The 14,239-nt window shown below is 41.1% G+C and overlaps 1 protein-coding gene across 1 annotated transcript in view; it reads left to right on the top strand.

Moving 5' to 3' along the window:
* Positions 1-2,755: 2,755 nt before the first annotated feature.
* The window catches only part of PGM1 (phosphoglucomutase 1), a 60,856-nt gene continuing 49,372 nt past the window's right edge, over positions 2,756-14,239 (top strand). Inside the window, 1 exon segment of the mRNA XM_011369567.2 lies at positions 2,756-3,264. Within this exon segment, the coding sequence (XP_011367869.1) occupies positions 3,019-3,264 (246 nt within the window). The 5' untranslated portion in view covers positions 2,756-3,018.

Consider the following 14,239-nt stretch of genomic DNA (forward strand, 5'->3'; position numbering starts at 1 on the left):
GGGCTATTTCTACCTTTTGGCTATTGTGAGTAGTGCTACTATGACTACGTATGTACATGTATTTGTTTGAATATCTGCTTTCAGTTCTTTGGGGTATATACCAAGGACTGGAAATGAAGGATCTTATGGTAATTCTGTGTTTAACTTTGAGGAACCACCAAATAGCTTCCACAGTGGCTGAAGCATTTCACATTCCACCAGCAGTGTTATAAGGGTTGCAACTTCTCTATGTCCAACACTTGTTATTCTTATCATCAGTCTACACTGTCAAGAACTCTCATTTCAGGTCCAATGGATTCTTTTCTTACTTCATTGCCACTCATGAGGAAACAGGAATAATTCTGCTGCTTTTCTCAACACTACACTTTGGAAATCTGTCAAGTCAGTTTTGAGTACATATAGAACCTGTGAATATGATGAGATCTCACTCCCATGATTGTTACTTCACATGGCAAAAGGGAGATTATCCAAGAGAGAGTCAGAAATTGCAATCATGAGAAGGACTCAATACAGGTGGCCTGTAGAGTAGAGTGGCCCCTGGCTGACAGTCAACAAGGAAACAAGGACCTCAGACCTACAACTGCAAGGAAATGGATCTTGCCAACAACCTGGATGAGCTTGGGAGTAGATGCTTCCCAGAGCCCACTCTAGCTGATACTTCAATTTCAGCCTTGTATTTATGTACATATACCCTGAACATTCGACCCAGCCGAACACACTCAGACTTCTGACCTGTGATAATAAATAGGCATTATTTTAAGCCACACACAGCAAGAAAAGTAATTCAAGGAGATTACATAAAGACATGGTTACTAAGAGACCAGGATCAAGGGGACCATCTACCACAGGAGCCAGCCAAGACCAGCAGTCTTGTAGTTATTTCATAATATCACGAACAATAATAATAATAAATAGTGATTGTCTTAAGCCACAAAGTTTTAGACTGGCTTGTTATGCAGCTAAAGCTAACTGTTACAACTTCTGAGGTGACAGAAGTATGGAACAACTCCTCTTAAATGAAAAGCCCTATCCTCGTTCCAAACAGTGAAAAATATAGAAAGAGCATGGGAACTGAATTTGAGCCTACCACTTTATGAGTCATCAACCTCTTTATAATAATGAGTTACCATTTACTGAGTACTTACTAGTGTTGTGCTAGGAACTCTGAATTCAATATCTAATTGAATCCATACAACTCTTTGAGGTTTAAGTATTTCTAAGACTCAGTGATTCTCTGATATATTTTTGTTTTGTGGAGTTAGGTAACTTTGATTACATTCAACATTTTATCAATTCTCTAGCCTATAAAATAGGGTTAATTATACTACTTAATTCACAAGATGATACTACTCTTATAAGCTTTGTGAATTTTGGTATAAACATTGGACATCCTTACCAGCAGTCTAGGATTCAGTTTTCACATGCTATTTTCCCCTGAAATTCATCTATTGTGACTATATCAAAAACTATATCTATACTGACATAAGACCTATATCAACATGTATAACGATACTTGATTTCTGAGAGTCAGCAGACATATGCATCTGTCAGCCTTCCTGCTTGATCAAGATATACCAGTTAACCATTAAAAGGGCAGGAATATAATCAAATTTACAGATTAATGATAAGTTCTGGTTTTTTAATTGGAGAAGGGGAGCTAATATTTTTTGAGAGCCTCTATGTTTCAGGCACCATGCTAGGTGATTTACTTACATCCGATGATTATAATTGAATCTATCTGGTCTGGAGCATGCATAGTTTCAAAAGTGTATCAGGCGATTCTACTACGTATCCATGATTGAGAACTACTGACATACAAAACCAGAAATTCTCTAAGATAGGTTTTATGTCCATTTTATAGTAAAGAAATGGATGCCCACAGATAATAACTAACTTTTTCCCAGGTCACACATGTTTAAATAGGAGGAAAATGCCAGTTTTCCTCCACTTCACCAAAATGACACATTTCTCGAGCACGTGGGATAATCACTCTCACCAAATTAAGAGACATGCTAAACTCATGATTCCTACTAAACAATCGAATCCCTTTCACTGACTGTGTCCTCCATGAACCCTTTCTGGCCACCTCAGTCCTTCTTGATCTCTTCACCAAAATTCTACTACATGAGTAACTGGCATGTTTTGATGGTTATTGTACTCAGCCTTACCTTATATTCATATCTACATTTATCAAAGCCTCCCTGTACTTTTATTTCCTAAGTTGTCAAATCTGATGACACCGCAGGCAAATCAGGGTTAAGAACCCTGGTTTTGGAGCCACACCCTCATGAGTTGGCCTCTTGATTGTACTTATCTTTATGATCATTTTAGTTTTTGAATCTCAGTTTTATAAGCATAAATGGGGGTGAGGGAACCTTGTACTTTAACAAGGATTAGAAACATTATATTCAGTTCACTTTAATTATTAGTATCTAACCAATGGAAGTAAAGTGTGTGGTCGATCCGTAAAGACAGTAGGTCGAATTAGACCTTTAGAGTTGAATTCTTATTCTAACACGAAAACCCTAATAGTTGGAGAGAGAATGGAAGAAATGAGGACTCATAAAATCTAGCTAAGGTTGGTCCTTCTAACCCTCAGAACAGGTTTCCAGAAAGTTATTGACACACGGTAGATAATCTAGCCTGTCTTAAGTTCTTGCCCTACCCCAACCTAGGCCCTTCCGTTTAGGGGAGGAGTTGCGGATTTCATTTATAGTGGTTCGGTGGCGGGCCGGGGAGGGTAAATCAAAGAGGCTCCACCCACTTCTCCTGAGGCCTGGAGGTGTGCGCTCCCTTTTCCCCCTTCCCCCACTCCCGAATCTGCGAGGAGGTGGGCCGAAGGCGGAGGGAGGGCCCTGTCCCCTGTCCCTTTAAAGAGAAGGGCCGAGCGCGGCCGGGAGAGCCGGCGGCGTTTCCCCTGCCTCGCCCGCGCCCTCACCCCAGAGCAGCTGTAGCTACTGCTCCGGTCGCCCCTTCGTGAGCACAGTTCGCTCCCGCCCGGGGAAACAAGTCGCCACCATGGTGAAGATCGTGACCGTTAAGACCCGGGCGTACCCGGACCAGAAGCCGGGCACAAGCGGGCTGCGGAAGAGGGTGAAGGTGTTCCAGAGCAGCGCCAACTACGCGGAGAATTTCATCCAGAGTATCATCTCCACCGTGGAGCCGGCGCAGCGGCAGGAGGCCACCCTGGTGGTGGGCGGGGACGGCAGGTTCTACATGAAGGAGGCCATCCAGCTCATCGTCCGCATCGCCGCGGCCAACGGGGTAAGGGACGCGCGGGCCTCTCCTCTGCGTGCGCCCGGGCGCGGGGCCGTGCGCTACGTGCGGCCAGTGTCGCCAGCCAGTCCCTTTGCCTGGTTCAGGCCAGGCCACTTCCTTGCGCAGCCGCCTCAGTCTCCACCCCCCGCTCCTCTGCGCTAGTTCCTGCGGTCAGAGGCCCGGGGGAGTCGCTGTGTGCGGGAAAGCGGCCCCTTGGCCCCGCAGAGCTGCTCTTCCAACTCCCTGGGGGCGGGGGGGCGCGAGCAGGGGAGCAAGGCTTGACCTTGGGGAGCCAGCCTCCGCCTCCTGCCCTCTGCTTTTCTATTCTCTCTTCCTCCTCCCTTCCTTCTCCCCTCCTGGGGCCTCTGACATTTACGTTAACCTTTCCTGCGGCCGAAGATACTGTTACAGAGCGGAGTGCAATCGCCTTAACGGGGAAAGGTTAGAGGCCGCAGACTTGCTCGGAACCCCCTCGCATCCCGCCACGGTTGCCTGCTATTCTGGTCTGGGACTGGCGCTTCCCGCTGGCTTCGAGCCCGACGCTTCTAGATTGGGGAGCGAGCGCACCCGCCCCCTGGTGCGTCAGGCGAGCAGATCGGAAGAGATGGTTGCAAAGTCTTGCTCTCCACCCTCTAGCTTGCACTGGGACAGAGCTCCTGCCCTTGCGCGGCCTGGTTGCTGGGGCGCTGGCTTTTGAAAAGGCTAGTCTTTTCCCAGTGGTGCTTCTGGATCTGTTCCACCGAGGGGGCAGGAGCTGCGTTTTCATTAGAACAGAAACTTTATACCCAAGGGCGCTCTTGTGCAAGCAAGCGTCGTGGCAGGCCAGGAAATTAATGCAATACTTTGTCAGTCTCCCCACCCCACCCTCGCTAAGGAACGTTAACTTGACTTAATTGGGCAGGTTCACTCGAATACGTGAAACTTTGAAATAGATTTTGCAGTAAACCTTATGTACGGTAGAATGGATTTGTAAAATAAGTAAATCGGAGCTGATTGTACACTCACTTTTAAAAAACGTTTTTCTAACCAGTTTTTCTAAAGAACAAGTTTTGTTTCTATATTGAAAAATAAGATTTGACTTACTCCAACTCTTGTGAAACTCGTTTCTTTTAATATTTTTATTCATTTTAGTAGTACATTATGTATTTTATTTTGTTAACATATTAAGTGCCATTTTGCCAAGCACCATTAGAAGCCCTTCACTTGTGATATCTCATGTATCCTACTGCAGCCTGATGAGGTAGATGCTATTATGGACATCTTCAGGTTGCCAATGAGATAACTGGAAGCTTAGGCAGGTTAATTTACAGAAACGGTAATGGCAGCACTGAGAATCCAGTACTGAACTTGAACAGCTTCTCAAAATGAAGAGACTCTTAAATCTAAAGATCTGTTTTCCACTAGTGTCCAAAAGCTAAACAGCACCTGATCTACATCTACCTCCCAGAATCAATATATAAGTACCGATGACAGAAGATTGTGTGATTTGTTTTCTTCATGCTCTTCAGTTTTGAGACAACCACAACTTCCCTTGAAGAACAAACACTAGCTGTAACACAATAGAGCCCTTCATTTCCTTGTCATCACCTGTGTTTAATTTGCATTTCATTCTTTTGCATTCAGCAAACACTGAGCTATGTACAGAGAAATGTGTGGAATAAAAAGACAATTCAGATACAAGAGTCTTCCTTAAGAAGCTTATAGCATAGTGAGAATTTTAGGGTTCCAACTGGAAATTTGTCTGTTGGGAGTAGTGAGGAGTAAGAAGAAAAGAATCATTTGAGACTAAAAAATATGTTCTTAAACCTTACCTTTTAGCTACTGCCCTATTGCTTCCCCATCTTTAAGCCAAATCTTTGTAAAAGTTGTCTGCATTCATCATCACTGATTTCTCACCTCCCATTCACTCCTCACCTGACTGCAGTCTGGCTTCTGTTTCCTCCGCCACTCCACTAAAACTCCTCTTGTCGAGGTTACTGCTGACTTTCTGGTTGCTAAATCCATAGAAGGCTTTTTAGGCCTTATTTTCTTTGCTCTTCCTGTTGCATTTGGCACTGCTGATTTTGTACTCTCTTGAAGTTCTCGTTTCCTTGCCTTGATCACTCTCTTGATTCTACTCACACTTTTTGAGAGTTTCCCTATGGACTGTTTGCCTTGTCCACACCCAAGCCATCACCTTGGTTTCTGTCCTCAGCTCGCAGCTCTCAGATTTTATTCTCTCTTAATTCACCAGGGATTTAAATACGTTACCCTTTATGGTGTGACTCAATTCAGATAGCATCTTCAGAAACCTTTCCCCAACAGCCCCTCTTTGCCCTCTCCTCCCATTAAGTGATCTTTTTCTATAGGTACATACCTCTAGAATATATTAATCAAATCCCAGTGAAATTATCTGTTTACATATGATAATCCTCCACTAGAGAGTAAGCTTCTTTAAGACCGGGGCTGTGTTTTTTCTCTATTTTCAGTACCTAAGATAATGTAGCATTCAGTGAATCTTTGTTCAGTTGCCCTGAATTGTGACTTGTGAAGTATGAGGAATGCACTTAAATTTATTCTCATTAAATATTTATTATGTATTGAATTCATATCAGACATCGTGCTAGGTACTTGGGATACAAAATATTCCTGTCCTCAGGAAATACATAGCCTAGAATAGGAGAGACAAGAATAAGCAAGTTGCACAGCATGTTAGGAGTTATGATGGAGGTATGTGTCAAGTACTGAAGGGGCAAGAGCATGGAGAGCTGCACTCAGGAGAGGAAGGTGAAGTGAGGAAGGCTTCACAGAAAGGCAGTAGCTGACACTAAGGCTTAAATGATGAGTTGGAGTTCCCAAGGGGGAAGAATTCTAGGCAGAATAAAAATCGTAGGAATTGGGGACTATTTTCTAAAGTAAGTTACTTATTTTCCGATCCTTTCCCCCTTTGTCTTTAAAGGTTGGAAGTGATAATACATACCCAGAGAGGTAAACAACACATTTAATAGTACCTGGGAACCCTTTTCATCAGGAAGCAGCTTGAATGACACTTGAGAGGACACCTCAGGATGGCCCTGGGGGCAGGACTTTATGCTACCAATGTTCTGCCCATATGGGGGTACTAAGTTAGTCACACCAACCTGATGCATCTTCAGCCCCCATAGATTGTCAGCATTGTCTCCCGCCTTCCTCTAATCTTCAATGGTCCCAGCCAATATAGAGGGATTCCTTGTTAGTCAGAACCCAATTGGGTACAAGTGGCAAAAACATAACTTAGCCTAATTGAGAAAGGAGTTCATTGGCCCCTGTTACTGAAAAGTCTAACAGATTCCTAGTGCAGACTCCTTGGGCCTAATGATCTATCTGTAAATGATCAGAATGCTCAGACTCACAAATAAATGAATGTTTGGATATTTTGAAGCATAGTTTATCATCTTCAGCAAAATAAAATAAATACTCTTGTGGGAACTTGTGCATAAGCAGACTTTCATCAGTTCGCAGGAGTTCTTGTGTCATGGATTCCTTTGTTAAACCTATGGATCCCTTCCCAGAATATTTTTATTTTTAAATAAATAAAATACAAAGGATTGAAAAGGAAATAAAAACTATATTAAAAAAATAATTATCAAAATATTAACCAAATTTGTGATATAACAAGATATTTACTTCTTTATTGATACATTAAGTAACGAGATTTAGTGGAGGGTCTAATACCATCTTACTTTAGAGTAATGATAAGTCTAAGCATTTTGAGATATCTACAATCGCAATATTTTGAGATAACTGTAATATGATATGAAAATATCTATGATTTCTGTTGATGATAAAGCCCCAGGTAGTAGTAGTATTAGTAGTAGTAATAATAATTCTGTGGTTTATTGCTTACATTCATAATGAAAGGAAAAGCTACATTTAATTTAGAGGTTAGTGAAAAAGATTTTTTGGTTTTGCCATTCAACTTCATGGACCTCATTAAATTCTACCCATGGACCTCTTTTAGGGGAGTCTAGGAATTTTAGTTAAGAACCTCTACACTAAACAAAAGATCCCCTTTTAGTATTAGATACTTATTTGCACCTCAGTGGGCATCAAATACATGACCCCAAGATTAAGGGTCTCAGGTTCACAGAACCAAACCAATGAGGCTTTGAGAATTTCATCTTAAGTGGAGGAACTCCACTGTCTCTTGTTTGGGATGGATCACTCTCCTGAACTTGCATGAGACCCAGCTGCAGACACAAGTGAAAGGACATGTTTCTGGGGTACAGTTCTGAGGAGGATGATAGGACACCGAGCAGGAGGGAGAATGTTTTGGGACTCCGAGGTCATCGTTGGAGGCACCTTGCTTCCCTTACTTAAAATCTGATATCCTTAGGGCAGGGATAAGTCCTGTGTTAAAAAAAAGTCCTTTAATTATGATAGACTAATGAGTGACTGTTCTCCCCTTGTCTATATGTTCTGATTTCGAATTGGCATTAAATACCAGGATGAATAAGATATTGTCCTTTTCCATCCAGGACTATGCAGTCTTTTGGGGGAGATAAGATGCAAGCAACACGCACACACACACAAACAGCAGAATTAGAAAAAGTGTTGAGTTCAGATATGGGAGAGAACATTCTGGATTGGGGAAAGAAGAGGTAAAAATTGAATTGTGTCTTGAAGAGTAGATAATGTGCAAATAGAGAAGAGGGGGCCACCATACAGGAGTGGGGAAACAGCAGAAAGGTAGAGTGGAGGAAAGAACAGGATAATTTTTTAGAGCTGGGCACTTAGCCACCAAACAATCTTTGTTATATGAAATATTTAAATCAAATTGTTTGGAAGTTTCTCTTTCTTGACTTCACTAATATTCTTGCTAAAAATTATTTTTTTACTTTTCTTTCTTAACCAAATCTAATGGCCATGGAACTAAAGACTAAAAGGAAAAACATTCTTCCTTTTCACAATAAAGCTTCTTTTGGCAAACAAGATTAGAAAGGCAAAAGTGATTCATTCCTTTAATAAATATTTATTGAACACCTACTGTCTGCCAGGCCCTGTTTTAGATACTAGGGATTCAGCAGTGAACCAAAGTTTCTGCTCTCACGGAGCCGTGGAGTTTTAATGGAGGGAGAGATGATAAATCACTTAAAGTGATTTATCGTCAGATGACGATAAATGGTCTAAACATGCTAAAAGAGAGAGCATTATAGGGTGGGCTGCTCTTTTTAGAGTGCTGATTTTAAAGGTCTTTGATAAACTTCATGTGAGCAGAGACCTGAATGAAGTGAGTGAGCCATGTGGATATCTCTGTGAAAAAACTTCCAGGAAGAGGAAGAGTTCAATGGAAAAGGTAAACACATTCAATCATTTTACATTGTACAGTTATGTTCTAGATAAACAAATGAGCACCCATTTTCATTGTACAAAAGGTCCTAGTATACATATAGTTTAGTATGTTTTATAGACAATATATTACAAATGCTATCGTATTATAAATTTATCTTGACATAATAGGAGGTTTAATCAACTTTGATCGAATATTTAACAATAAATTTGTTTGCTCTCTTGGACTTGAGGAGGAAAACTTTTTCTTTAAACTCTTAGGTTTATTGTATGGAGGCCTGCTCATTAAACTGACAAAAGATGGATCAGCAAGAGAAAAAAAAGATTGATTTATATTCACGTACTCGTGATGGAAATTCACTGAAAAATGAGACTCAAGGGGGCAGTTAGAATTGGGGCTTATAAACCATTTTAATATGGGGAGGAAAGGGAGAGAAGGGCACTTGTGGAAAAACAAATGACTTTAAGGAAAAATAAATAAGGCCTTAAGAGAATGGACGGGGGAGATGTAAAAGTTTTGTGATAATATCCGTGTAAGTGTAGTGTAGTACTTGGTGTCAGTCTTACCCTAGTTTCCAGAAACTCTGTCCCAGGGAAGGAATTTATGATAATTGAGGAGGCTCTGCTTTTAGATGGATAAAGGAGTTCAGAAAAATGCTCATTCTCAAATGTCTTCAGGTCAAAATAATTTTTATGCAACAGTGGCAGATCCTGGACTCCTTCAGACTGTCAAAGAGCTTTCAGGAGAGTGATCTGAGTGGGCTACACCACTAAGTAAGTTAAGCAGGAAAGTTTGAACTGATCCATTCTTTCTCCCGTAAATTCCGTAAATTCTCTTAAAGTTTGCAGACACATCCGGTCATTTCTGTTGCTTTTGAAGCTGTGCTCAAAGTTGGGAACAAACTTTTATAAATGGATACTAAGTGTGTTGAGTAACTGGAGACTCACCAAGGCTTTAGCTGGAGAAGACTTCTTACCTGGTACTCTCCAAGGGGGAAGAACTAGGGGATTGTTTGTGGAGGGTGAAAAGAACTGCCTTTGTCTACGGTATGAGACATACCTTGGAGTATCAAGGTGGATATCAACTTTTTTTTTTAACTTTATATGTTGGAAGAGACCTCGACCTTCATTTATTCCAACCACCATCTTAGAAAGGAACCAAAGGCACAAACATTCCCACTGCGGAGGACTTTTTAAATAAACTACTTTATTGAGGTATAATTCGCAGACCACACAATTCATCTATATAAAGTATACAATTCAATATTTTTTGATGTATTTACAGAGTTGTGCAACTATCACCATGGTTTAATTTTAAGATATTTTTATGGCCCTAAAAGAGTCCCCATATATTAGCGTTCAATCCCGCTTTTCCCCCTACACCTTTGGCCCTAAGCAACCAGTATACCTTAGGTCTCTATAAATTTGAGTGAGTGGATTTTACTTGGACTGAATGTCCAGTTCGGGTTGCCAGGCAGAAGAAGTTACATTTAGAAAACAAAGCTCCACGAGTATAAAAAGCAAAGACAGAGGGTTTGTATCAAGAACAGGAATGAGTGTCCCAGGCTTCTGTGCATACTGTCCTGACACAGAGTTGAAGTTGTCCCCTGTCTCAAGGAAATGCTTGTTGACTGGGGGAGGATGGAGGCACAAAAAAAGCAGTCACCACTAGGTATTATAAGAACTAATACTTAAAGAAAAAGAGATGGCTGTGGAAGCTCAGGCCAGGGACACCTGGCAGAGCCTGTGTTGGGACTGTTTGTGGGAGGGGGTGGTCTGGCCAGCAAAGGCTTTCTGCAGGATATGAGTCTGTTTTTCTCAGCAGACTCCCTGGCCAGAGTAGATCAGGCTGTCAAAAAGAAAAAAAAGGAGGAGAAATTTCTCCTAGAGAACAGCTTCTTCATTTTCATGAGTGTAAGCAATCAGATTTCCTTTTTTACCAACGCATTTGAACTTATATATCCAAATTAGTATTGTACCCTGTCAAATCACCACTCTGGGAACTGTACACTTATTCCAGTGATGCATCCAGTGCTCAAAGCATTTTGAAACTCCTCTATGGGAATTATTTCTCAGCCAGTCGGTTTATGGGTCACCTAGGAAAACCAGTCACATTATTTTATAGTCATGCCTCATTTTTCACCTAAAATGATGTAACAAGATTTGATCACCCACTTTATTCATTAGACATGGCTCCAACCAATTTTTGCCTCTTTCCAAAGTTCAAATCTATTCTCAAAGGATGACATTTGTTATGACTGAAGACTTTTAAAGAAAGTGCCACAGACCGTAAAAACAGTTGCCCGAAAAAGAGTTCCAGAAATGTTAGTGCGATGTCAGCATTGTTTGAATAAATACATTGCTTCCCAAGGTGATTGTTTTGAAGGAGATAACATTAATTTAGATGAAAATACTCTAGCATAACTGTTTAAAATGAATTACTATATTTTATACTGTTCAAGCACACTGCCCTGTCGAGAGGGTCTTAGATAAGACAGTTCATGCTGGCGGAGTGTCTGGCCTTCTGCTTTCCTCCTGCAGTGTGTTATGGTGGCCTGCGGACATGGTTCTCTTCCATTCTGGTAAACATCTAACCATGCTTTGGTTAGGCATTTAGAAATTGTACACAATGGGAAGGTTTGTTAAAACACAAGTAGACAAAATGGCCCTGGCCCAGGATGAAAGTCCCATCAGCTCTAAGCCACAGGAACCAGAGACCTAGATGTTAAGCCTACACCTACCTGACTCCGAGAGACCGTTGCATGGTTGCCAAGAGGCCAGAAAGTGGAGCTAGGATGGCATAACTGGATGGGGATGGGGAAAAAGCTTTTACTTCAGTAATAAAACTATTATGTTACACTGCCTCCGTGGGACTTCAAGAAATGCATTATATGGAACAAAATGAAATCCATTTAAAAATGAAGCAGAAAGGAAATAAATGTAGGAAACTCAGGTGGAATTGGGAGTAAGGTTGACACCTGTCACAAATGATAAACTGCCTCCCTAGGCTGGGCCACATATTTGGCACCAAGCCCTCCTGTAGTCAGATCCACTTAAAAAACACTTATCACACAGCTCACCATAGCCAGTTTCCTCATGTGTAGATTTTGTAGAAAAAGACTCATAATAATATCTGACTTATAAAATTCATGTGAGGATGAAGTAAAATTGGTGAAGCATTTCTAAAGCCTGACATCGTATGTGTTTAGTAAACAGAAGAGTCTGATGATTCCAATGCTTATTATGATTATTCCAAATGCTGAGGTCATTGCAGGGCAGAGGGTGGGGGTCTTCTGTGTCTGCCACCATACCCACCACCTAGATGTCCTAACCTGTCTTGGTCCATACAGTATCCCTTGAATTTGATCTGTGAGGCTGAGATTCACAGTTGCTGTAAGTCTCAGTCACAGGCTCGTTGATCTGAGGCCTTTACCTCTTTGGCATCTTGAGCTAGCAGTGGCTACTAGAAGATAGCTATTTTAGGATGAGTCTGTGGAGTGGTTACCTGGCCCAGGCCAATGTTGTCCTCCAGGTGGGAAGCTGCAAAAATTGTATGCTGGCATGAATTTGTTCATTCAGCAAGCATTGTCGAGCACTCTTTATGTGCCAGGTAGTGTAAGATGGTTGAGGGTATAGAGATGAGTAAGACTAAGTCTTCTCAGGATGCTCAAGCTAGTAAAGGGGTATCCATAGGTAGTTACAAAAATATGGTGCAAATACTAGTGTGTTAGTTTCCTCTGGTTGCAACTACAAACTGGGTGGCTTAAAATTACAGAAATTAATTTTCTCAGTTCTGGAGACCAGAAATCTGAAACCAGGGTGTTGGCAGCGCTGCACTCCCTCTGAAGGCTCCAGGGGAGAATTCTTCCTTGCCTCTTTCAGCTTTTGGTGGCTCCAAGTGTTCTTAGCTTTGTGGCTGCGTAACTCCAATCTCTGCCTCCGCCTTCACATGGCCTTCTCTGTATGTCTGTCTATTCCTCTTCTGTGTCTTTTAAGAATACTCGTTATTGGATTTAGAGACTACTTGGGTAATCCAGGATGGTCTCATCTTGATATCCTTAATTTAATTACATCAGCAAAGACCCTTTTATTAAGTGAGATCACATTCTCAAGTTCTGGGAGGACATATCTTTGGGGCAGTGGGTAGAGATGGCCACCAAGCCAACCCATTACAACTATATGAGAGGAGGCACAGTTTAATGCAGATAGCTAATACTTTTGTTGTCCTATTTAAAAGTATACTTAAGAGAATCATGGGAACACAGAGGAGATCCACCCAATTTCATTTCGAGGGGAATGAGAAGAATGAGGTTGTCTACTCTTTCCAGGCGAGGTGATTTTTGAGGCAATTTTGAAGCAGAATGATAAAGAAGAATCAGGGAAATCTTAGCTGAGAGTGAAGTGAGGGTGGAGGCAAGGCACAACCACTAGTTTAATGCAGATAGCTAATCTTTTGTTGTCATATTTAAAAGTATTCTTATGGTAATAATTAACAAGAAGATTACATAACCCCATAAACCACAGTGCTTCTGTGGCCTCTTGACATAAGGCCAGATGGAAGATAGGACACTTGGTGGCTCCCTGAATCTTACCTCATAACTTCAGTTCATAGTAATGGGTTGGAATCGAAGGGTTCAAATTTCAGTTGTATAATGTACTGTGCAATATCACTTAATCTGCATAACTGAGTTAAAGCTCAGTATTCTCCGTTGTAAAATGGGATTAATTCTACTATCTGCCCTACCAGAGAGTTTTATGAGAACTGAATAAGTGACCTGCAAAGATTTTGGGAACTCTAAGTTGCAAACCAAAGGTGAGTTGTTATGGCTATTTTGAAATCCCTCTATTGCTTCACGAGTCACCGCACTGGACTAATTTAAGCCTCCTGCCAAAATAAATCTCAACATACAATTTTATCTAGCACCTCTCAAAGTCCAAAACTCAGATGGCTAAAGAATAACCAAAAAGTAAAGATATCATACCATTTTGAGGATCTTCGTGGGATATCAAAAATCACTTCCTTTATGTTAGAATTTTGTTTCTGTATAACTTGGTGTCTGACAGATTTGAGTTTGATTCCTGAATATGCTGTTTCTTAGCTGTTTAATCTTAGGCAAACTGCTTGAACTTTTTTTTTTCTTTACCCATTTGTGAAATTAAAATAATATCATAGTGGTATATTTAGGAACTAAGATAACGCACAGGAAGTTACCTATCATAATATCTCACACAGTCCTAAGCAGGCTGTTAAACAGGGCATTGGGGATTTTGATGGGAAATACAGACAATTTAAACTTCTCTTTGTTATTAATAGTCCCTCAGCCACTTCACACCTTCTCAATTTCACTTCTTTCCTTAGCTTTGTCAATGACTTATCAAGATGCTCCACAGCCGTTAAAGGAAGCCTACAAATTTCAGAACAGAAATGCCTTTCTTATAGAGAGTGTTTCATGCACAAGGTGGGGTAGGAGACTTGTTCTACATAATTTTAGGTTTTCAGTAATATGTTATCAGCCTGATACTCAGTTATCTCATCTCAAAAAAACATAGCAGCCAGCCTCCGTAAGCAAAATTATTCCTGAGTAGCTTAAGTACTAGTCAGAGTGTTTGGTATTTGCATACCAGGTCTACCCATTAGGGTTTTAGGATACTGCTTCTAGTAATGATTGGATCT

This window comes from Pteropus vampyrus, unplaced genomic scaffold (assembly GCF_000151845.1).
Source record: "Pteropus vampyrus isolate Shadow unplaced genomic scaffold, Pvam_2.0 Scaffold151, whole genome shotgun sequence".
NCBI classification, from domain to species: Eukaryota; Metazoa; Chordata; class Mammalia; order Chiroptera; family Pteropodidae; genus Pteropus; species Pteropus vampyrus.